At 41.0% G+C, this 26144-nt stretch overlaps 3 protein-coding genes across 3 annotated transcripts in view; all 3 read right to left on the reverse strand.

Moving 5' to 3' along the window:
• Positions 1 to 26144, reverse strand: part of LOC136834094 (heterogeneous nuclear ribonucleoprotein R-like) — a 711768-nt gene that overhangs the window by 675081 nt on the left and 10543 nt on the right. The gene's annotated exons all lie outside the window — the stretch shown is intronic.
• On the reverse strand, positions 9261 to 9941 carry LOC136837542 (piggyBac transposable element-derived protein 4-like). The gene has a single exon (XM_067102390.1). It carries the CDS (start codon positions 9939 to 9941, stop codon positions 9261 to 9263), a length of 681 nt encoding a protein of 226 aa, XP_066958491.1.
• Positions 10034 to 10705, reverse strand: LOC136837550 (piggyBac transposable element-derived protein 4-like). Its single transcript, XM_067102402.1, has one exon. The coding sequence runs from the start codon at positions 10703 to 10705 to the stop codon at positions 10034 to 10036; it is 672 nt and encodes a 223-aa protein (XP_066958503.1).

Raw genomic sequence — 26144 nt, forward strand, 5'->3', positions numbered from 1 at the left:
ATGTACTTGTAATGTTCAACTGAATCTTCTGTATCAAATTGTATGTATGTTTCTGTCTGTGAACAAACAGACACCTAAATTTAATCCCTGTTGCCATTTGTCAGAGAGCAGTACTGTAACTACACTGTGGCTCTCACCAGCCGATAACCTCTGTGAAGATTCTGTACATCAAGCAGTAATAAACTAGACAACAACCAGCCAGCATGTCAGTCAGTACCTTCCTTACAACAGCAAACTAACCTTGTAATGAAAACCAAAAACAATGGCAGCACATACATATGTATGCATGCACTCACTGGATGGCTTGAGGAATATCTTTCCCTAATAAGCAGGTTCAATCAGTTGATCCTGAGAACATAAACATCACAAATGGCGGATGGATGGTTGGGACTGTAATCTTCTCACTCAAAGCACAATTATCTTCTATTTTAGGAGGTGTTAACTTCACCAAAACAATAATTAATATACAGTAAACCCCTGTATTCACGGTCTCACTATTCACTGGCTCACGTATTCGTGGATTTCTCTGTGGAACGTATCTACCCATTATTCGCGGAAAATTCGCCAATTAGTGGTATTTTTCGATGAGAAATATTCACTAATTACTGTATTTTCACATTTTCATGACTAAACTACTAAAATACTCGGGTATAAGCATTTTTAGAGAGTTTTTTTGTGTTTAAACGATCAAAATAGGCAGTTCTAAGTGTTTTTAGAGGGGTTTTGAGTATTCGCAGATTTTAGCATCCCCTGCGAATAAGGGAGGTTTACCATACAATCTTAAGATTAACTACTGATCAAATCCCCATATTTGTCTTAAAAGCCATCCTACCCCCTTCTTTCACAACCATTTATGGCAGGAGATATCACAATGCTACTAACAGACCATGGCCTACAAGCAGTGGAGACCCCATCCTACATGAGTTTATGCCAACTCTCTGGGCACCCTAAAGTATATATTCTTGTTCTCCTGGTTTTAGGGATGATCTCTCACATCGCCAGCTATGAACCATGCAAAAAAAAAAAAAAAAAAATCTTTTGGAACTTTTGGAATACTCCATACTATAATAGCAATTGCAGCTGTAAGCTTTGTTGTATGAACACATTATATATTTTATACTGCTGACACAGACATACACACACAGGCCTACTTTACATCTTCAACAATAATAATTGCCATTCCTACAGGAATTAGTCTTTAGATCAGATGGGCTCACAAGAGTAGTTTTACAGAGCTCATCTACTGACATCATAATGCACAACACACACTACATAATAGTCCAATCCCAATATGTTCTTTAAACAGAACTGTATTCAGGATTTTCACAAGAACTGCTCATAATTCCCCAATTTTCAGGTCATTCACATTACCCTAAACGATTAAAAATTCACTCAGCAACAATGTTCACTGGAGTAAATCTACCTTTCTTCCTAAAGAATTTCCCATGTCTTAAAGGAAAAGGAATACTACTCAGTCAGAGCAATTTGAGATGCCCTTACATCTAAATGAAACTGCCCTCTTCTCTAACTACAACCTCTATCGAGTAGCAATAAACTCAACCCAGTCCGATCAAAAATTCATGGAAATCGTTCTAAATTACTAACTCTAAAATGGCAGACACTGCACAGAATTTAAGCTCCTAAAAAACCTAGTTTATTTAATGAACAGCCCTAAACCTTCAAGTCAAAGCTTCACACTTACAGGTGGATTCATACTTTCGTCCCTGTTTTTCAAATCCCTGACAAACTGTTTTTTGTTTGAACACCTAACCAACACAACAGTATGAATCATTTTACCTGCCCTATTCTTATGTTCATTGCCCTGACCTCTCTTTGCCTATTTTATCTTCTAAACAAAGTAAATAACCCCAAAAACACAATTAAAGCCATTGCCCACCTGTGATAATGAAGATATGAATACTCAGGCCCCACTAAAGTAGAATTTGGAACTGGAATATAAAATTTAGACCAAAAGGAAAAGTGCTGGGACCTATGAAGTCCTTCAGGACTGAAAGGAAAATTATTGAGAATAAAGGTGGTTTTAAAGGTGTAACAGGAAAAAACTTCGCAGTTGCACTAAGAAACAATTGTTAGGAGAGGGTAGAAAGTAAGATGAAAGAAAGATAATATGAACGGAGGTACAGTAAAAGGAATGAAAGAGGTTACAGCTAGGGGAAGAAGGGATGCTGCAAAGAACCTTAAGTAATGTCTACAGTGCACCATGTGAGGTGCACTGACAGCATTAACCACCCGGCCTCCCCCCCATGGAGTCTAAAGTAGAATCTGACTCATATAGTTCCTGCACAAGACCTATCTGAAGGAGGGTCTTAATGAACATTTCACGCATGTATAAATAACAAAAGTCAGTTTATAAATTTTGACGAAGAAAAATCTGTCAAGTAAAGGTGGAAAACTCCCACTAGGGCCTAGTGAATAATTAGTTTGTTATAAAAATTTCAGGGAATGGTATATGTCATTTTTTTATGGTTCTAGTCTGTGAGAGCTCATCCACCTACCTAGCTGGTGAGGAAGTTTATCAGCTCTAGACTATCTCCCAGAGAGCTCGTCCACCCATCCAAACAGCCACTGATTCTAGCCTGTGAGAGCTCAACCACCTGCCTAGTTGGTGAGGAAGTTTACTAGCTGTAGGCTCTCTCTCAAAGAGTTCGTCCAGCCATCCGAACAGTCACTGACTAGCCTGTAAGAGCTCATCCACCTGCCTAGTTGGTGAGGAAGTTTACCAGCTCTAGGCTCTCTCCTGGAGAGCTCATCCACCCATCCAAACAGCCACTGGCTCTAGCCTGTGAGGGCACATCCAACTGCCTAATTGGTGAGGAAGTTTACCAGCTGTAGGCTCTCTCCTGGAAAGCTCATCCACCCATCTGAAAAGCCAATGGCTCTCGTCTGTGAGAGCTCATCCACCTGCCTAGTTGGTGAGGAAGTTTAACAGCTGTAGGCTCTCTCCCAGAGAGCTCATCCACCCATCCAAACAGCCATTGGCTCTCGCCTGTGGGAGTTCATCCATCTGCCTAGTTAGTAAGGAACTTTACCAGCTGTAGGCTCTCTCCTGGAAAGCTCATCCACCCATCCAAACAGCCACTGGCTCTCACCTGTGAGAGATCGTCCACCAGCCTAGTTGGTGAGGAAGTTTACCAGTTGTAGGCTCTTTCCCAGAGAGCTCGTCCACCTATCCAAACAGCCATTGGCTCTCGCCTGTGAGAGCTCATCCACCTGCCTAGTTGGTGAGGAAGTTTACCAGCTCTAGGCTCTTTCCCAGAGAGCTCATCCACCCACCCAAACAGCCAGTTTACCAGCTGTGGGCTCTTGCTGTCCACCCATCCAAAAGCCAGAGCTCATCCACCTGCCTAGTTGGTGAGGAAGTTTCCCAACTGTAGACTCTCTCCCAGAGAGCTCGTCCTACCACCCAAACAGTCATTGGCTCTTGTCTGTGAGAGCTCATCCACCCGCCTAGTTGGTGAGGAAGTTTACAAGCTGTAGGCTCTCCCAGAGAGCTCGTCCACCCATACGAACAACTACTGGCTCTTGCCTGTGAGAGTTCATCCACCTGCCTAGTTGGTGATGAAGTTGACCACATGTAGACTCTCCCAGAGAGCTTGTCCGCCCATCCAAACAGTCGTGGGCTCTCGCCTGTCACAAGATGTCAGAGCTCGTCCACCTGCAAAGCTGGTGGGGAAGCTTGCCAGCTGTAGCTTCACTATCGGAGAGACGGTCCACCGATCCGAACAGCCACTATCTCTTGTCTGTGAGAGCTCATCTGCCTGCCTAGTAGGTGGGGAAGTTCACAAGCCTTTGGTTCTCCTGGAAAGCTTGTCCACCGCCCAAACAGCCGTTGGCTCTTGCCTGTGATAGTTCATCCACCTGCAAAGGTGGTGGGGAAGCTTGTCATCTGTAGGTTCTCTCCTGTTGAGCTCATCCCCTCATCCTAACAGCAACTGGCTCTTGCCTGTGATTGCTTGTCCACCTGTCTAAACAGCCGCTGATTCTCACCTGTGAGAGCTTATTCACCTGCAGAGGTGGTGGGGAAGCTCACCAGTCTTTGGCTTTCCCGGAGAGCTTGTCCACCCATCCAAACAGTCATTGGCTCTCAGCTGTCAGAGCTCTTTTACTTGAAGAGGTGGTGAGGAAGTCTGCCATCTGTAGGTTCTCTTCTGGGGTTTGTCCACCCCTCCAAACAGCCGTTGGCTCCCACCTTTGAGAGCTCATCTGCCTGCAGAGATGGTGGGGAAGCTCACAAGCCATTGGCTCCCTCCTGGAGAGCTGGTCTGCCTGTCTCTCCTGGTGAGCTCAACCTCTTGTCCAAACAACCATTGGCTCTTGTCTTTGAGAGTTTGCCCACCTGCATGCAGAGGTGGTGGAGAAACACACCATCTGTAGGTTCTCTCCCGGAGAGCTCATTCACCCATCTGAACAGCCACTGGCTCTTGCCTGTGAGAGCTTATCTGCCTGCAGAGGTTGTAGGGAAGCTCTCCAGCTGTTGGCTCTCTCCTGGGGAGCTGGTCCACCCATCCACACAGCCAACTGGCACTCGTCTGTGAGAGCTTGTCTACCTGCAAAGGTGGTGCAGAAGCTCACCAGCTGTTGGCCACAGCTAGGAGAGCTCATCCACCCATCTGAACAACCATTGATTCTTGAATGTGAGAGCTCGTCCACCTGCAGAGGTGGTGAGGAAGCTTATTAGCCATTGGCTCCCTCATGGGGAGCTTGTCCACCCATCCAAACAACCACTGGCTCTTGCCTGTGAGAGCTCATCTACATCCAAACAGGCGTTGGCTCTTGCATTTGAGAGCTTGTCCACTTGCCTAGGTTGCAGGAAAGGTCACCAGCCATTGGCTCTCTACTAAAGAGATCATCCACCAGTCTGAAAAGCCACTGGCTCTTGCCAGTAAAAGCTCATCCGCCTGCTGATATGGCATTCTCCGATCCACACACCTGTTGGTTCTCGCATGTGAGAGCATGTCCTCCTGTCAAGGTGGTGGAGAACCTCGCCAGCTGTTCGCTCTCTCCTGAGATCTTTTCCACTGAGAGCTTTATCCCAGAGAGCTTGTCCACCCATCCAAACAGCTGCTGGCTCTTGCCTGTGTGAGCCTGTCTGCCTGCTGAGGTGGTGGAAAAGGTCTCCAGCCATTGGCTCTCTCCCCAGGAGCTCTTCCACCCAACCAAACAGCCATTGGCTCTTACCTTTGAAAGCTCCTCTGCCTGATGAGGTGGTGGGGAAGCTCTCTTGCTGTTGGCTCTCTCCCAGAGAGCTTGTCTAAGCTTATCCATGCAGCAATTGGTTCTAGCCTGTGTAAGCTCGTCTTCCTACCAAGGTGGTGTGGAATTTCACCAGCCATCAGCTCTCCTCCTGAGAGCCCATCCTCCAGTCCAAACTCTCAACCCTGTAAGTTCCCCTACCCATCCAAACAGCCACTGACTCTAACCTGTAAGAGCTTGCCCACCTGCCAAGGTGGTGGGGAAGCATTGCCAGTCCTTGGCTCTCTCACAGAGAGCTGATCCATCCATCCAAACCACCACTGGTTCTCACCTGTGAGAGTTCTTCCACATGCCTAAGTGGTGGGTCAGTTTGCCAGCCATTGGCTCTCTCCTAGAAATCTCGTCCACCCAACTGAACAGCCGTTGGCTCTCGTCTGTGAAAACTCATCTGCCTGCCAAGGTGGTGGGGAAGTTTGACAGCTGTTAGCTCTCTCCCGAAGAGCTTGTTCACCCACCCAAACTGTCACTGGCTCTCGCCTTTGAGAGCTTGTTTACCTGCCGAGTTGGTGGGGAAGCTCTTCAGCCATTGGCGCTCTACCCAATACCTGGTCCACCCATCCAAACAGCCATTGGCTCTCTCCTATGGGAACTCCCCCACCTGTTGAGGTGGTGGGGGAAGCTCTCTTGCTGTTGGCTCTGCCGAGAGGGCTTGTCGTATCATCATCCAGTAAGGCCTGCATACGTGATATGTAATCAGCTTTACCTAAAATTACAATACTATTCGACTTATCAGTTTTTGTGATGTGGATTGTATTGTCTTTTTTAAGATCAGTCAAACTTTTCTTATAATGAGCAGGGAAATTACTTTCATGACAAACATTTGCAGCTCCATAAACAAAACCTTTAATTATATCAACATGATTTTGAGGATGATCACAATATTCTTCAAATTTAAATAGGGAGGATGCAATCGTTAAAGCAGAAGGTATAATTCAATATATGATGATATGACTTACTAAAAATTAACAAAAAATCCCCTTGATTATTTCAAAACCACAGAGAAAAAACTGTTAAAGATAAAAAAGAACTAATAGGTCAGTTGTCCGTAAAATTTCCCTCATTACCTTACTTGTACGGATTAGTAAAAACGCACACAGAAAATAATCCTATTAGGCCTATTATCAGCACTATTGGCTCAGTATCCTATAAACTTTCAAAATATATTATTAAGCTAAGACTTGTCCCTGTTACTTGGAACTATGAAGTTTTCATAATAAAACTAATATTGTAATACTTACCTGAACACCTGAATTAGCCCTGGTCACCTACCAGCCCGAACTACATCCCCATAGCTTTTACCCAATAAGTGGGTAATAAACTGTCAGCGTTACCAACGCTTACAGGAAAATCTAGTCAAATGAGTTACCTGAAGTACCGTTGGCAACACTGCTGCAAGTCCCGGCCGAGTGAGGCCGAGATACCCTAATTGCATTATCCACTATTCAAATTGAAGTGGGGAGGAGGGTGGGAATCATTCAGGTGTTCAGGTAAGTATTACAATATTAGTTTTATTATGAAAACTTCATATTGCAATACACTTCCTGAACACCTGAATTAGCCCGATTAACAAAATTTAGCGGGGGTGGGATCAATCTAATTCAGCCCGACCTGCCAACAGGGAAAGCAGGTAACTCAGTATTACCTAATCTGTATAAATGAATGTATCCTGACCTGGTTATCCCACTCGGCAGGTGAGAATGTCTGTAGAGAGAGTACCCCCGACGTCAGTCTCATGTCTAGGTACTGTCTGAGTCGAGCTAACTCTCATGTGGTATTCAAACCTCCTCATGGATAGAGAGTAGCAAAAAATAAAAAACAACCTACCATGTGGCTAATCACAGCCTCCCATGATTAGTGGAGAACGACGAACCTCCCATGTGGCTAATCAAAGCGCTCTCATTTATGGAGGGGTACGATGAACCTTCCATGTGGCTAATCAAAGCACTCTCATGTATGGAGGGGTACGAAGAACCTCCCAAGTGGCTATTGTAGCCTCTCATGTATGGAGGAGAAGTTGAGTGTGCAGGTCTTCGAGTTCTTCGCCGTCCGTTGCCGCCGATGTCTGCGCAGAAGAGGTTGAAGAAACCAAACCTGTCCACTGGATCTGCCTATCTTCACAGTACTAATGTCAAACTTAATATTCTTCACTATGAACCCCGACTAATAGAGAATCCAAAATTCCAAATTTCCTTGGACTACGTTCATTACCTAGAGTTCCCCCCACCCTTAACATTACTACGTAATTATAAGATCGAGTTGGTCGTTGCAAAGGGACCAAGCGAGAAATTCTTCTTCGAAGAAAACTGAACGTCTTTTAGGTAGAAAATCGTGAAAACCGACACCGACTTCCAAGTGGCCACCTCTAAGAACCTCTGCACTAAGAGAGTGCCCCCTTAGCTAAATGAACGCGCCCACAATAGAAGGATTAGCGGCTACACACGGACTAAGAGAATAACTTTCATGTAAAGAGGAGAACGATGCATCTCCCAAGTGACTATTCAGAGCCTACCCATTAAGGAGGGAACGAGGCAGTGTGCCGTGCTGATGACCCTCTGCCCTGCAGGCTGCTGCAAAGGCCGACGAGCACAGAAGTATCCCAGTGCCGAAACAACCTAGGCTAGCCTACAAGGGCACCTCTTTGGACTCTCGTAGGGAAACTATCAAAGACTAGGATACTTAAGATGTACTAAACTTAAGTTCATGTGATTATACTATCACTATTGCTTAAGATTCTAAAGCCTAGAAGGAATTTCTCTATCTAGTTAACCGAATAATCACCGCACTACGTGAGTACTACCTTAGCTAAATGAGCGCACCCTAGATAATAGACTTCGCCGTTAAACGTGGACTAAGTGAATAACCTTCCGAGTCTTCGCACTACGAGAATACCACCTCAGCTAATTGAATGCACCCTAGATAGGAGAATTCGCCACTATACGTGGTGGGGCGAATTGAACGTCTCGTAAGTAAAGGAAGAAAACAAAGATGGACTCGCAAGTAAACTACCTCCAGAATAGAAAGCTCTGAACCATTCCTCAGAAAGGAAGATGAAGTGGACATACTCCAAATACTGTGCGGTAATGAAAAAAAAAAATTTTAAATATTAACCCCTTCCCTCTCACATTTTTTATCCCAACTTCCAGTCTTTATGAAGCATATTTTTTTATTGTTTATTTCTAAACTATATGCTAAAGTGATAAATCACCTCGAATATTTCTTAAAAAAAAATATTTTTTTGTCAGGATAGTCTTCAACTATTACATAACTTCTCAAGGCCGAGTTTTCTCGGAAATTATAAAAAACAAGGAAAATAACAAATAAAGAATATATTTATTGCATTTTCTTCTATATTTTTATTCTTTCATAATTCTTCAATATAACAACAAAATAATGACACATGATAAATGTAAAAGGAGCAAATTTTTATTACAAAAAAAAAATCTTGCATTTATGAAAAAATGCAATATGAAAAAGTAAAGCCTGGTGACTAACATAGAAGAAAAAAATATGATGCCAAAAATATGATACTTTCAATAGAAAATGTAAAAGGTTTCATTATCACAAGAAGAAAAGATTCTTGCCTTTATGAAAAAGTAATAGAAAAGGACAAATTGAAATGAAAGGTTTTACCTTCATCATAATGAATAATACTTTTCTTTCCGTATTACCTATTTCAGCTTTATATTTTGAAAATAAATGTATTTACTCCTGTACAGAACATAAAATAAAATAAATTCTTTCATCTTTTCCTAAAAGTTATCCTTCGTGTGATATATCCTAAAGCAAGGAGTTATACACAGTGCTACATCACACACTAAACAGCAGTATCTGCTTTCCTTCCTTAGCCTTTTTCCACTTGCATCTCGCTTTCTGCTACAAACTACACATTGTCTTGTGGGGTTACTTTTCTTTTCTGTAGGTGGCACGACATCTGGGAAGTGCCTTTCTGTAAGACGAAGAGGGGTGAGGTACACTACTTGGTCGTCCTACTTTGATGACATCATAGGTGTATGGTACTTTTTTATTGTCTCGTCAATCACTTGAAGACGGTACTTTAGAGCTGTTGCTTCTCCTCCTGATTTTAGATACAAAAGATAGGAATTCCACAATGCGAAGTCGACAATATGAAAGAATATTTTCTTGTAATACCTCTTTCTCCTTTTTCTTGTAAGAGGATAATCCTGGAGACGTTGATCTACTTTGTCAACCCCTCCCATTGTGTTATTGTAATCCATAACTAGTTTAGGCTTCTTCACCAATTTTCCTCTTTTTTCTGTTTCTACCATTTCTGTGTTATGGACTGTGGAAAGTAATACAACATCTTTCTTATCCTTCCATTTTATTGCTGTTACTTTTCTTCTTTTGTAAGCCACCATACCGCCTTTCTGCAGTTTTTCTTGTTTCAATCCAGAGGGCATTTCCTTTCTACTAACACGGACAGTGCCATATACATCTGTTTCATTTTCTGTCAGTAAATCTGCTAATTGGGGAGAGTTATAATAATCATCCATTGTAAGGCAATAGCCTTTTTTCAGTAATGGCTTCATCAGCGTCATAACAATTTTTGAAGACACTGGAAGGTCTTCATAATCATTATCAAACATTGTTCCTTGACCTGTATAAATGACAAAATTCCAAACATATCCTGATTCTGATTCACACAACATGAAATATTTTATCCCAAATCTAGCTCTTTTTAGTGGCAAATATTGTACCCAACCAAGACGTCCTTTATAAAGTAAAAGACTTTCGTCTATAGCTACATTTTGTGCAGGCGTGTACAATTGAATTTGCTAACAATGCTATTATAAAACTTCCAGATTTTGTTGAGCTTTGGGCAAGGATGAGTGGCAGGGTCAAAATCCTCATTATTTGACAAATGCAAATACTGTTTTATTTTGCAAAATCTGCGATATGGCATAATTTTAGCAAAAATTGGTGTATGTAACAAAGGCATCTTAGACCAGTATTGGCTTTCTTCAGGTTTCTTTACAATCCCCTGTAGCATAATAACACTAAGGAAAATCCTCATTTCTTCCCAATATGTTGGGTGCCATTTCTTTTTCTCTGTTTCTGATTTTCCACTCAACTTTTGTTCAGCATTCCTGTTCGTCTCTGTGACAATAATGTCTAAAATATTGTCATCAAGAAATGACTCAAAATACTGAATATATGTATTTTCTTCATCTTCACTATTATATACATGATGAATTATATTATCACCAATAAAGGGAAATGCAGGCTGTGGAGGAGAGGGTGGTTTATCATCCGAAATTGTTATTCTTTGCCAGCCTTGGTTATCAGGAACATTATCGTCATCATCTTCATCTGAAGTATCAGAGTATTCTGATGTCATATCACCATCACTTTCGCTCCCTGAATCGTCCATTCCATCATAATACTCTGTATCACTGTCACTCTCACTACTCATGATAGTTATATCAATAATAATAAAAGAAAATCCCGGAAAAACAATGGAAATCCTGCCTGATGAAAGGACGCGTCTCCAATGGCCAACTGGCGCCAAGGTAGCTACAATTTTCTAAAAAAAAAGGCACTTATATGCATAGAAAACGGCTTTCTATAGTGGGAGACTAATATAAACAACAGCCGAGTTTACTGGGAGTTGCTAGGAAAGAGATAACAGAATTTCGAGTATACTCGGGCTTACTGAAATATGACGGTTATCTTAAACCCGAGAATACACGGGGTTGAGCGGGAAGAGGTTAATATAATGTCATGTCAAATTAAATTGCGTTCAAGGGCATAAACCTCGCACCACACAAGAATCGTGAAGTGTGCCCGCAACTGTGTTCGTGTAGTGAGCGCTTATGAACCAGGAATCAGGAACCCTTCTCCGAAAGTAACTAATCGCCGGAACCGAACACTTGCAGATAAAGAACCTTAAATGAAAGAAGCAGAATTTTAGCCTCAGCCACAACTTCCGGAAGAGAAATACTTATCATTTCCCGCCTAGGAACCAGCCTAGGAAACTTCCCGAAGCTCGCCCATTTTTTTATCTGCAGCTAAAGCAGAAAGAAAGAAATAAAACATATAACCAATTATCTTAACATTAGAACTTCTGACAAATCTCACGAGAGAGCCTGAGGGAACGTAACAAGTCAAAGAAGATCTTACTATTAGAAATTTTCGGGAAGATAGAAAAATGTACTACAAAGTGCTGAGCGGTAGCCAGCAACAGCCGAAAATGGAAGAATCTTGACTTTCCAAAGGAATAAAAGAAAACCAGCTATTTCGGTTATGGCAGGCCTACAGATGGAATGACCTTCCTTACGACAGACTTCCCCATGTCAAGTTGACCTGGTAAAACTTACGGGTTGACTTCTCAAGCTGAAAGAAACACTTTCTAGACATAGCTTCAGAGTGTCTGGACTGTCAGCTGTTCGCTCGGCAGTCACCCGCAACTAGGTTCATCACGCAAGAGTTGGCTGACAATGGTGAAAATGCGGTTGTCTAAAAGATCTTCCACATGAGGAGGAACATCGGAACTTCCATAGGGAGCATTAGGAATTCCGGAACCGTGAGCGTTAGAGCCAGCAAGGAGCTAGAGTCATAGACTTCTTGACACTACCACAATTCCTGATTACCTGATGAATGAGACCGAATGGCTGAAAGTATACACCTCTAAGTTCTAATGATCTTGTTCCCCCCCGAGTTCTCAGATACGACACGGCAGTTGCGATGTCGCAAAGCAGACCCACTACTGTGTTGCACACTAGGACTGAGAAACACCTGAGGGCTTCCTTTACAGCTCTGAGGTTCCCGAAGGTTATGATTCCTCTCGTTCCCGATCCTTCCAGAGGCCCGAAACCTGGGTTCCTCCAAAGTTGCTCCCCAACCTTGATATGAGGCATCTGAGTACAGATGAACGTCGGGAAGAGGGGAGACTATAGACCTTCCAGATGTCAGATGCGCTTCTTCTGACAATCACAGACGATCCGACAAGCGAGAATCGTTCCAGATTATACTTCTCGATGTGGAAGTCCCACCGATTCCTGAGACATACCTGGAGAGAGAGAGAGAGAGAGAGAGAGAGAGAGAGAGAGAGAGAGAGAGAGAGAGAGAGAGAGAGAGAGAGAGAGAGAGAGAGAGAGAGAGAGAACATTCTCCCTACGAGGCTTCAAGTGGGTACCGGCTGTTCCCTGTTAGACAGGAACCCTCTACTTCCACATCTGTACCTTCAACGGTGCATAATTGCCGACACTGGAGACATGAGTTAGAAGCAACAAGTTCGTTATACTGGCCACATCCCTTGAACCCAGAGCAGCCACACTAATCACAGCTTGCTGTGACACTACTGCTGACGACGGCTACACAAAATAGACCATGGAGGAGATATCCTCCTCCCTAAAAGACTGTTGCAGAGCGCAAAAGGCGCCCTCAACAGAACCCTTTCCGAATGTCCAGATAGTGAGGTGGAAGCTTCAAAAGAAGCCCTCCTCTTCTACCACAGAACGTTGTACAGTCAGGCAACATGTTAACCTGGTATGCCAGCCTTATCGACACCAAAGTGATGAGGTGTCAGGCAGTACCAGAACGGAGGGAGAATCATCTTGTTTAAGCAACTACCGGTTCTGTCGCATATAGCGACTCGAACATCGTTGCTTTGGTAGTGTAGGCTCCTCCGGAACCTAGGATTGAGGATTAGTGAGGAAGTCTACCATCTGCTTATACTCATTCTCATTGGCTGAAGGAGAACTAATATCCGGTACCGGATCCTCTTCTTCAAATGAACAATCCTTGTCGGACTGGTTCGACCGAGCTGGAGGATTGTCGGACTGGTCCGACCAAGCTGGAGGATTGTCGGACTGGTCCAACCGAGCCGGAACAGGAAAGAGGCAGGCCGATCCTAAGCAAACGCCGAACTCGAAAACCCGGAACTTGTTACACCTGGGTGCGTGAGGACACCTGACGTATCAATCGCGAACATACTGGAGGCACCAAAGTATAAGTTGCGCAAACCCCGCACCACCTAACAGGGATGACGCAACACCTGGGCGGACCACGCCCACTCCTGAGAGCAAAGAGGTCGCAACACCCGAACCACTCAAATCCGGATGTATCAAAACCGCATGAGAATGGGAATCCGGAACTGAAGACCCGGAATCAACCCTGAACCAACATGGATGCCTAGACGGAGGGACAGAGAAAACCTGCCAGAAAGTTGAGAATGATGCCGAAGGAGGGAAGAAGGAAGAAGCCACACTCGGAGTAACCACCGGAGCGCCCAACGCCGACGTTGGACAGATGGAGAAGGTCCCAACTGCACCAAAACTCAAAGGAGTATTGAAGGGGAAGTTACGAGGTACCGAACCGAAGGTAACAGAAGAAGGTAGTTACCAACTATCCTGGAGAAAGGAAAGGCTGCGGAAACTATCAGTGCTAATACACTGAACGCTGGCGCAGGCGAATCGCCGACTGCTGTAGCATCCGCAAGAATCGCGGAGGACACATTACAGTTAGGAAACTATCGGTGCTGATACACTGAACACTGGCGCAGGCAAATCGCCAACTGCTGTAGCATCCGCAAGAATCGCAGAGGATACATTACAGTTAGGAACCCATAAAGAATGAAATAAGGAGTTGCTGACGCCTCCGCAAACACCTGAGAAGCAACTAGACTGGATGCCTGAGATGCTACTGGATTTGCAAAGGTGATAAGACAACGGATCCGTAAAAAGTACCTTCCCTTAACCCTGAAGAGAGAGAGGGGGGCCACTGAGCTCTAAAATACAGGGTTGAAGCAAGAAAGCCTTGCTCTGCTGAGTTAAAAGCCAAGAAAACAGGCTGCGCAACAAAGACCCCGAGAGTCCTCCAAAGAGCGGACTGAAAAGAAGATTGAGAAGGGCAATGGAAGAAGGCTTAGAAGAAAAAGGGGAAAAACGTGAAATTTCCGTAGCGGCCGAAGAGGCCATAGATTTCAAAGAAAATAGACTGGTTCTGTTCCCCCCGCCCCTGATAATCTTGATAGACATTATCAAATCAGAAAATTCTTTAAGACATGATCATGAATATTGGAAAAACTCGATCACCAGAATTACCACCATCGCAAGACAAAAGAAATTTTAAACCTCCAAAGGAAAAGGAACCTTCGAAGGAGGAGTATTCAAGGAAAAACAAAAATTCAGAACCAGATGCATCAGAAACCAAATCTGAACGACTCTCCACGGATCTGGAAACCTTTGTTGCACAGAGCACGAAGCAGGAAATAAAACCGACGATCGAAACCCAAAGAAGACCACGCTCAAATACTTTTCCTGAATACTTCCTAATTAGAATTCCTACCCTTCCGAGTGATTCCTAATTCTAAATCCACCTTAGAACTTATGCTTTTAGAGGGAAGGGGAAAATCTGCTGCCAACACTGCCTGCTCCGCGCCGGGGGGGCCGGCAGATCCTACCTTCGAGGTTTGCGGTTCTCCATGACCTCCGGCACCCGTTAGGGCTGGTTCTGGAACAGGCAGGGGGGCTGAAAAAGAACGATTAGTATCTACAACACTATTACTACTATCCTCATCTCTAGTTTCCGTTAATTTAGTCAGAGCTAGAAAAATAGACTAGACATACTCAGTTAGTAACTTGTCCTCTAACTTTTTGAATAATTCTTCCATCTGATCTACCGACCAAGACTCGCCGCCTATCTGACCGATACTACACTGTGTCTTCCTACATAAAAACACAAATAGAATGTCGATCGTGTTTGAGGGTACTCATCCTACGCTTGCAGAACGTGTAGGGCCGATGAGCGTCAGCATCTCCAGCAGAAGAAGGCTCTGTTGTCGGAGATGTAAACAAAATGGAAGCATCGGTGCTAGCAGACGGCGACATTTTCTTGTTTGACTTATCCAAACGAGTCCAAAGTCAAAATTGGGAGAGAAATTCCAAATCCTATCAATAAAGTAACCATCCAGGAGAAAATGCGTTTTAAACGTCCAAATCATGATCTGATGTCCAAATTCTTGAATGGGGGTTGGGCTAAATGACCAAAAGTTCGCCTGATGTGGGACACACCCACACAGCATGGCGAACAAAAAGCAACTGAGGTATCTCGGCCTCACTCGGCCGGGACTTGCAGCAGTGTTGCCAACGGTACTCTAGGTAACTCATTTGACTAGATTTTTCTGTAAGCATTGGTAACGCTGACAGTTTATTACCCACTTAGTGGGTAAAAGCTATGGGGATGTAGTTCGGGCTGGTAGGTGACCAGGGCTAATTCAGGTGTTCAGGGAGTGTATTGCAATATCTCTAATTCACACATATACAATTCACTAGATTTAGTTGATAAATTAAACAAAATCACTTTTTGCTTCACTGACAGATTTGTTAGTTTTGATGTTTCTTCTCTTTTTACTAAAGTCCCTACAGATTCTATTTTAGAGTATCTTAGTAACGAACTAATCCATCATGAATTACCTCTACCTGTAAGTCACATTATTTCACTCACTAGGTTGTGCATTTGTGACTGTAAGTTTACATTCAATGGTGAATTCTACCAACAAATATTTGGTATGGCAATGGGCAACCCTTTATTCCCACTGGACAAAGAATTCTCTCCTGGTCTGTAGATCCCAGGATATCTGTAAGGTTCTTGATAGAGAATACAAGGGGCCAAGGGTTGGCTGGGGTTTTGTTCTTTGCAAGGAAACCCAAGGGTAAACATGCAGACTGCACCACCTTGTGAAAAGCCAACCTGCTTGTCCAAGGCCTGTAAACCACTAACTCTTTTGACTACTGTTAGAGCAACCAAAAAGGGTGTCTTCCTCATTAACCCTTAGTGGACGGATTGAGCTTCAGTGTGAAGTAAAACAGGTTTGTGGAGGTGGACGGATTGAGCTTCAGTGTGAAGCAGAATTACACACTACTGTTATCGTAATAATGATTCGAAACAAAGGTGCCAATACTTCTATATGCTATAAATTCACTAATGGCAACTTTTATACAGACGTGAGAATTAGGCAAGTATCAGTAATGCTTGTAACTTCAAGGGGGAAGGTACTGTATCTCTCTCTCTCTCACGAGTCTTTTTGTAAATTTGCTTGTAAATATACGAAGGGGTTGCTGTTGTTTTTTGTTTTTGTCTTTTACGATAGTATGTCCGTTGTAAATGTAATTTTACAAAAAAAATTGCAAAGAAATATTAGAAAAAGCATGTAAAAGTAAAAAAAAAGTTACTGAATCTTCCTTCTCGTGAATATTTTACAACAAATATACAAAAAATTTGTTACTGGTTTTATTTCTTATCTGTTTTGATGTTGTATGAGCAGTAATAATAATTTTACAAAATCCAAAAAACTTATTTATTAGAAAAAACATATATAAGTTGGTAAAATTTACGACTGTCTTGTAAATGAGGCCCCACAAGGGGTTGTAAATAGTCATTTTCAACTTCTCGTGGAAGGTAGGGAAATTTTTTTAGAATTTTTTTATCTATACAGTGTGAATGTACATGTCATTCTCTTTCCATTGATGTGATTTTTTTTTATTTTGCCGACCTCAAAGTTTCCCCGGTCTGGGGTGCTGCACATTGATAAATTATGCCGTCCCTTAAGGGTTAAGTTTCTCAAGGAAGATGTATGAAGAGGCTCAAAAGGAGGCCCTGAGAGTCAAAAAAGCACAATGTCTATGTTCCAAGGAATAGAAGGCGGTCTGTGTTCCCTTGAAGTATTAAAAGATTTAATCAAGTCACTAAGATCCTGACTTGTTGCAAGATCCAAACCTTTGTGCCTACAGACAGAATTGAACATGGATCTATAGCCTTTAATAGTTGAAGTCACTAGTCGCCAAGAAGACTTCAGGAAGATTAAAAAATAGGCTATTTGAGCTAAAATGGTCTCAGAAGACACGATACTTGTCTTCGACACCAGTCACAAAAGAACTGACCACTTAGCCTGGTAGACGTTGGATGAAGATTATTGTCTACAGTTGACAATAGCCTTCGTAGCTGTCTTTGAAAATCCTTTTGCTCTAACAAGCTTCCTGACAGTCAGAAGCCTGTCAGAGCGAGAGTGGATAAACCTCGATGATAGCGGAGGAAATAAAGTTGTTTGAGAGGACTTTGACGATGTGGAAGGTCTTGGGAAGTCCACTAAGAGGCTTAGAAGGTCTGGGAACCATTCCCTCTGCGGCCAAAACGGGGTCACTAGCGTCATCAATGAGTTGCTGTGAGATTGAAACTTGTTGATGACTTTCCTCACCATACTGAATGGCAGGAAGGCATACACGTACAGGTCGGACCAGTCCTGGAGCATTGCATCTGTTGCCCAAGCCAAAGGGTCGGGAACCAGCGAACAATACACAAGACGATGATTCTTCGACGTCTGCAAGAACGTTCATCTTGCCCTGAATGGAGCAGGTGACGATCCAAGTACAGTTGTTCAAGGCCAAAATGAGATCTCTGGCCGCCTGGCAAAGAGAGAAAGAGTGCGTGCTTCCTTGGTTCCTTTGTAGGCCAGTGCCATCATGTTGTCCCAGTGGACTGCAATTATTTTGTTGTGTCACTGAAGCAAAATGCTGGAGGGCCAGGTGTATCACTTTCAGCTCCTTTACACTGATGTGGAGCAATCTTTCTCCTTGCAACCATATCACTGCAACATCCCAGTCCTGTAAATGAGCTCCCCATCCCAGGTCTGAAGCATCTGAGAACAAGGTTAGGCTTGGGTACTGAGGGAATAGACTTCCTTACCAGGAATCTCTTCTCCAAGCCACCACCGAAGGTCCTCCTTGATTTCAGGAGTAATGGGGACAACAAATGAGTCTGGAGACGTCTCCCTGCACCAACTGGCCTTTAGGAAGAACTGCAGGGGTCTTGAGTGCAGTCTCCCTAACGGCACAAAATTCTCTATGGACGAAAGAGTGCCCAAGAGGCTTATCCACTCTTTGGCTGAGCAGGAAGGAAGACTGAGAATTTTCTGAAATGTCTGCAGGCAGGAAAGAATTCTTCTCTGTGTCAGAGAAAGCCTAAAAACTCTGAGTCTATCATCATCCCTAAATACACGATCGACTGAGTCAGGACTAGCTGTGACTTGGAAACGTTGATCAGAAGGCCCACATCCTGGACAAAGGAGAGTCTTCTGTAAGTCCTCCATACAACTTTTTCTTGAAGGGGAGTATAGGAGCCAGTCAAGATACAGGCATATATTGATGTCCATCAAATGTAGCCACTTTGCTACTGGGGCAAGCACCTGTGGGACTGTTGAAAGACTGAAACAGAGGGTTCCAAACTGGTAGATCCTGCCCTGGAACATGAATCTCAAGTATTTTCTGGATTCCCGGTGGACTGGAACGGGAAAGTGTGCATCCTCCACGCTGAATTTCGTGGTCTTTACAAAAAAATTCAGAGCGCTTAAGTCCAGGACAGGTCTTCACCCTCCCAATGACTTGGGTACAATGAAGATGCAGTTATAAAGCCAACTGTACAGCCAGCCACTCCTCTTCTCACCATCACATCCATCAACTCACTCTTCCATTTATACTGAATTACTACATAATTTGATAAACTTTTCCTCACCCTTTTCTCCTACCCAAGCATAGCCTAACTGGTAATATTTGTCTTTGAAAACAATGCATTTCCATCAATCAGGGTCCCATTCCAAAGACATTTTCCACAAGACGCTCTCCATTCTCATTTACGACAGGGACTCCGTACCTACCTCAAAATGTTCTTAAATACCTATCCCATTACTGATAACTCACAAATTAATGTTGCGTGCTCTAGTGAAATTTATCTAGCTGACAATAACTGCCTTGAATTTATTGGTGTTTATTCACTGCTGAGGAGCCTTTGTGGATTGAAGGTACACTCCTACAGTGAGTTGTTTTCTAATACCGTACCAGACTGGATCTTAATAAAGCTTAGCAATGTAAAGTATGTATTAACAACAGTGGAGCCTATCATTCATCTTAACAGAATAAAGCAAACAGCTGAACATCAAAACTAAAAATACCTTAAAACTCAAAATACGATTGAAGTTCCGGAAAGTAAGCACACACTGGACAAAAATGCAAGAGGAAACTCGTTAATGTCAGTCCTTGGTCAACCTTGTCAAGAAGCATCTCAAACAATCAGCCCTATTCCAAACGCCTTCTTGTGTCCAGCAATGCGGTAATTATTTGCTTTAGTTCTTACAGCAAAGAGTGGCAAAATTCTGGCTCGATTGGTGGGTGAACTGGTATTGACGACTTGCATCGCATTTACTGTAAAGGCATTAAAAATAAATCAGCCATAATAGTTCCTTAGTAATGTGTTTACCAATAATGACAATGTTCCTCTTTATAATTAACAACACTTTACTTGAGTACTATTAATTGAAGAATGAGAACTGAACTTAAAATGTGATTAGTTTATAGCCTATTCAATAAATTACCTGAGTTTTGCATTTAGTATTAAACATTATCGGTTGTTATGCATATCAAAGATATTTAAAAGCTTACATAATTGCATAATAAATTAAGAAAAAATTGTTTCCATTTACTTTTAAACACTATTTATCTTTCATTTATGGTTATTTACTTTCATCAATATTCACTTAATTTAGGAATCATTAATATCTCATATTCTAAATAGATTAAAATTCCACACAGACAAAAACTCCATATGAGCTATTCTAGTTGTTGTGGCTTTTCTCTGTTTTTTCTTTTCATCTTCTAAAGGTTGTTTAAATATTTCATTCTTTTCCCTTTCACTGGATGACCACTATTTTTATACTAATCTAACCCTCAACCTGACTTGACCCTACCATACACCTGACTATTATGGGAGCCCAAACTGGAAAACTAGGAATTCTGGCAGCAGAAAAGAGAAAATGCAAACAGCACCAACACCAATAGTAAAATATGCTCAAAACACAAGAGAAACAGAATAAAAAAAATTCTGGTTCTTGTGTGGCTGAACATATGTAAAAGCAAGAATTATGTGGAAATGGCAATTAAAGTGTACTGTACATGGATACATCCAGCCTAATATATCCTTGGGCAGCACATCCTACCTCATGCCAAGGGGAGGGGCGGGGGTCACTTTGCCTCATCTGGTACATCCCATAACCTTGCCTGAAAACTTCCAGTTATACTTACAAGGATACATCCCTACTTTTACTATATACAGCTCAGTATCCTACATGACTAGAGTGAGGAGGAGTGACTTTGGCCACCCCCAACCCCAACACTCCTTAACCTTGGCTATAGGTATTGCAAATGGAACTTACAGGCATACATTATACTCAAGCTCAACTTGACTTTGGGGGCACAGTCGTATCTAACTGGGGCCTGGACACCCACCCTTAGCATACCTTATACTTATTGCTCATCTATAGCAAGATTAACTTCGACTGTATGGGTTGTAAAATGATGTAACCTGGGTTGTAAAATGATGTAACCTCCAACAGGTTTAGGATAGTTGTAATAGACATTGACATAAATGTACACTGACAAACAATCAGCTTTCAGTATCAAAATGTACTTTTAAAATTACTGTACTTTGTCTGCAATGACATTTTGCTCTTTTACTTTGTCAAACATCCCTACTTCTGAAATACCCTCACAAGCTCTTACTGTAAAAGTACAAAGGAGGAGGGCTATCACACTTCATAATCCTTGGAGGGCTGCATAAATCCATGCTTCACATGGAAATCAAGAGCAGTGCCAGAAAACATATTAATCCAAAACAGTATCACTATCTGTGAACCTCTCAATGACAAATAAAAAAAATTACCTGCAAACTACAGGTACTGAGATACTGATATACAGTAGAAGAGTACAAGTTGAATTACAGGAAGGAAACAGACTACTCACCAATGCACTGAAATTAACAGCACATATAGAAAAATTTTATATTAAAATGTTATAATATTGAATGCAAGGATATAAGTACAAAATTAAATGTGGATGTTTACCTCAACAGTGTTTAATGAGATGGGCACTAATTCATTAACCTACAAGTCAACCATAACTATTTTGAAGCCTTATTTCCCACTGGCTGGACCACAACACAAAGTCTGTTGATCACAAAGTTAGGGCCTAACTTGAATGTGAACGCCTTTAATGTGTACCAAGTTCTTGGCATGAACAGCCATGATGCATCATATCAGGGAGCTTACATTTTAATTTCCTCAACTTACATCTTACTTCCCTCAATTACTCAAAAAGGAGTTCAGTATGCACTGCTGACCACAGGTCATGTTAGGTATACCTTTAAAGTCTACTGAGTGGTGTATGTGTCTACTCTTCAAGTCTAAAGATTCAAAACTGCCTTAGCTTCCTTTGTGGTTTCATATTTAAATCCATCCCCTTTATGGCAGGCAATGCAAGTGTAGCCCAGAGGGCCACAGACAGTTGCCACAGGAATGCAAGTGATGACATCAGTGGTGGCCTTATGATTTTACTAATCTTTATTATGGTAGTTTTGTTCAACTTCCCTCTAAGGAGAAACCCAAGCCTAGCTCCTGACATGAAGTACGTTATTTCAATTCTAATTCCTGTCTTTATTTATTATAACAGTGGGGCATTGCATCACTTAAATACACACAGGACTGAAAGCCTTTTTGAGCTGAAATCATTGCCTTATTGCAATCTCACTCTCAAGCATTCCTAAAAGTAAACTTGAAATTATTATATTCCTTTCTGAATTCTCAAAACTTGACAGTTATGCATTAGTTGGACACAAAAGTGGTGTATACAGTAGTTCAGTAAAATTTTAGAATAGTAACGACATCTGGCTGGACTTGGAGTTTGAGAAGAGTACTTGGAATCACATGTGCATTTATAAATATTCCTTGTGGCAGCCATGGCTTAAACTATGACAGCCATGCAGCAAGGTAATTCTTATGTACTGTGAAAAAGTATAACAGTATATTACTTAATCATAGTGGCAGTATGCAGAAAAATCACAATTTTTTAAAGTAAATTGTATTTTTCCTAACTATACAAACCTGAGGTCCTTTACATTAGGAATTACTTTCAGCAAAGCTGGAAACGGCCATTGAACTTTCGAACAAGGTGGTTGGGCAATTAAGGACACAAGAGTATTTTGCTCAACATGTCTAGTATGGATAGACAATGTTATTAAATCAAGACTTAATGTGCAAATAGGCTAGCAGAGGATGAAGAAGATGAGGAAGAGGAAAAAGAGGAAAATGGGAAAGAAGAAGAAAATAAGATTGCAGAGATAGAAGAAAATAATGAAAACAAAGAACAGGGTAAGAGTATGGATGCAGAGAAACTCATAGATTCTACATATGAGGCAATACAGCAGCATACATATTAGGAAATAAATTATGACATGATAACCCAAAATAAAATCCCAAAGAGGTTGTACCCGGATCTTCATACTGATGGGAAAGAGCAAGGAAAAAAAGAGAAAGACACAGTCTGCACCCTTATGAAAAGAGGGAATTGCAGATTCAGTGAAAGATGTTACTACAACCATCCCAAGATATGTCACAATTATGAGATTTATGGCAAATGTGCATATCTAGATGGCTAGAGGATGAATGCCACAATCTACATCCAAAAATATGCAAAAACTTGGGAGAAGGAAAAGGATGTAGGTTCAACAAAAAATGTAGATACATGCATCCTGTAACCATGAAGAACAAAAATCAAAATCAACTACATATTACAAATCAAAGTGAAAATGAAGCAAATAAAGAAAAGAACAAAAACCATGAGATGAAAGAAAAAAGCAAGCCAACACCACATTATGAAATGTCAGCATCGCGATATGAGGCATCAGCACCTAGGTACAGTGCAAGGAACAAGCAGTGTATCTAAAATGTCAAGGGATAGTGCAGATACAGAGATAAATGCAGATACAAACACAAAATGAATAAATATGAAGATGGAAGATTAAATATATTGGAAAAGTTGGATTTTTTAGCGTCAGACTGTCAGAATTTCTGGAAATGAAGAAAAGAACAACATATCAGAACAGGACAGAGACATGGGAAAATCCTTGTATTTACCCATATTAGATAATGGGGACAAGACACAAACCATCATAGTGATGAATCCGCACGGTTTAGTTTCGAGTAACTCAAAAAGAGAAATAGAGTTTTTAGAACAACTAACCCAAACTGAAAAAATAGATATAATGAATATAAGTGAAACCTGGTATTCCCAAGAGACTGACAATGATGATCAGATAATGGGTTGCCAAACTTATAGATCAGATAGAAAAAATAGGAATCAAGGGGGAACTGCGATACATGGGAGAGACGTAAATCAAGGAAAAATCTGTGAGAAATATAGTAACACAGAATGTGAATTAATAGCGGTAGAATTTGAATCTGAAAAATTAGTGAACATCGTACTATACAGACCCCCTAATACTTAAGTTTGACATAATAACAGACAGACTGGCTGATACAGTGAACCCCCATTTATTCACAAAAATTATATGAAAATACAGTAATCAGTGAATATTTCTCAATGAAAAATACCGCGAATGGGCGAATTTTCCACGAATAATGGGTAGATATGTTCCACAGAGAAACCAGCGAATGCGTGAGTCCGCGAATCGTGACAACACAAATACAGGGGGTTTACTGTATATGTAGAAATCACAAAGACTGGACTGTACTCCTATCCGGAGACTAACTTTCCTTTCATAGATTGGAAAAAATGAATACTGTAGGAGATTGTGGTTGTATTTATACATATAAAAAAGAGAGTAATAGTAGCGCAGAAGATAAGGGGCAATTTGAAAAGCTATTAGATATACTACTAGAACATATAATTCAGCAAATAAATCACCTGCCAACAAGAAAGGATATTTTAGACCTATTATTTGTGAACGAGTGAATTATGTTAAAGAAATAATAGTGTATAATATGAGTATTTCAGACCATAATATCATAGAATTAACAGTCCATTCCAAAGCAAGTGAAAAAAGAGATAAGCAAGTGATGAAAAAGTGGGAAGGATATGGAAAATATATACAATTTCTATAGTAGGAATGTAAAATGGTCAGAAATAAATGGAGAATTAAACAAAGATTGGGAAAACATATTCATAAGTGATAATATACAGCTAAATACAGATATATTAAATAAAATATTAGAGAAAATAGTGGATACATATATACCGAAGAAGAAAAGTAAACATCAGTCATGCATACCAATAGACAGAAGGATCTTGTTCCAGAAAATCAGAAAGTGGAAAAAAGGTCTTGCAAAAGAAGAATGCACGGAAAGTGATGGAACTAGAAAGTAAGATAGGAAATGCAGAACAAAAGATTATACTGTACAATCAAAAGAAAATGAAAAATGGGACTTAGAAGAAAAGACCCTAAAAAATATCAAGCAAAACCCCAAAATATTTTACTCATATACAAAAAAGATGAATAAAAGAAGAGTAGAAATATGCCCTCTAAGAATTGAAAGGTGATTAACGAATGAAAAAAAGGAAATATGCAATATATTAGCAGAAAGATATAAGAGAGAATTTACACCTAGAATTGATAATTGAAGATAATGATACAGGGATAAGAGATGAAAATAGTGAATATTTATCGAACATAGATATTAAAGAAACCAATATTGTGCAGGCATTTAATGAAATTAAAAATGGATCAGCAGCCAGACCAGACAGCATCCCCGCCATTTTGTTAAAGAAAGTAGTTCATTCTATCACAAAGCCGTTCGCAATATTATTAAGACAAAGTGTAGATACAGGCAAGATTTATGATGAACATAAATTAGCATATATTACCCCTATTTTCAAAAGTGGATCACGACTAGAGGCAAGTGATTATAGGCCTGTGAGTCTAACATCACATATTATGAAAGTGTATGAAAGGGTAATGAAGAAAAATATAATGAAACATTTAACGAAAAATAGTTTGTTTAATATAGGACAAAATGGTTTTGTACCCAGAAAAAGTACACAAACCCAATTAGAAAACATAATACTGTGGACAAAGTAGGAAGATGGATAAAAGAATTTTTGCAAAACAGAAAACAGATAGTGATTGCAAACGATGAGAAATCGGATGAAGCTAAGGTAATATCTGGTGTGCCACAAGGTACGGTGTTAGCTGCATTGCTGTTTGTTATTATGATTGCAGACATAGACAGTAATGTTAAGGACTCGGTAGTGAGAAGTTTTGCCGATGACACAAGAATAAGTAGAGAAATTACTTGTGATGAAGATAGGACCTCGCTACAAAGAGATCTAAACAAAATATATGAATGGGCAGAGGTAAATAGGATGGTATTTAATTCTGATAAATTTGAATCAATAAATTATGGTGATAAAGAAAGAATGCTATATGCATATAGGGGACTTAATAACGAGACAATCACCAATAAAGGAAGCAGTTAAAGACCTTGGTGTGATGTTGAGTAGGAATATGTTATGCAATGATCAAATAGCAATACTATTGGCAAAATACAAAGCAAAAATGGGAATGCTGTTCCGGCACTTCAAAACAAGAAAAACTGAACACATGATTATGCTTTATAAAACGTATGTACGTAATCCACTTGAATATTGCAATATGATATGGTACCCACACTACTAAAAGGATATTGCACAAATTGAGAGTGCACAAAGGTCCTTTAGAGCTAGAACAGAAGTTAACGACCTTGACTACTGAGAAAGACTATAATTCTTAAAATTATATAGTCTCGAAAGGAGAAGAGAATGCCAAATGATAATACAGGCATGGAAACAGTACCGAAAACATCATGGGGCTAAAAATATCAGAAAGAGCAAGCAGAGGTAGATTTATAGTGCCCAAATCTATACCAGGAAAACTAAGGAAAGCACACAGGACATTAATCCACTATGCACCAGCACTGATAATGCAGCGTCTATGCAATGCATTACCAGCTCATCTGAGGAACATATCAGGAGTGA

This window comes from Macrobrachium rosenbergii, chromosome 4 (genome assembly GCF_040412425.1).
Source record: "Macrobrachium rosenbergii isolate ZJJX-2024 chromosome 4, ASM4041242v1, whole genome shotgun sequence".
NCBI lineage: Eukaryota > Metazoa > Arthropoda > Malacostraca > Decapoda > Palaemonidae > Macrobrachium > Macrobrachium rosenbergii.

What these genes read in the sequence shown, in the direction of transcription:
- LOC136837542 (XM_067102390.1), bottom strand. Translation starts at nt 9,941, where the DNA reads ATGTTGTGTGAATCAGAATCAGGATATGTTTGGAATTTTGTCATTTAT.
- LOC136837550 (XM_067102402.1), bottom strand. Translation starts at nt 10,705, where the DNA reads ATGAGTAGTGAGAGTGACAGTGATACAGAGTATTATGATGGAATGGAC.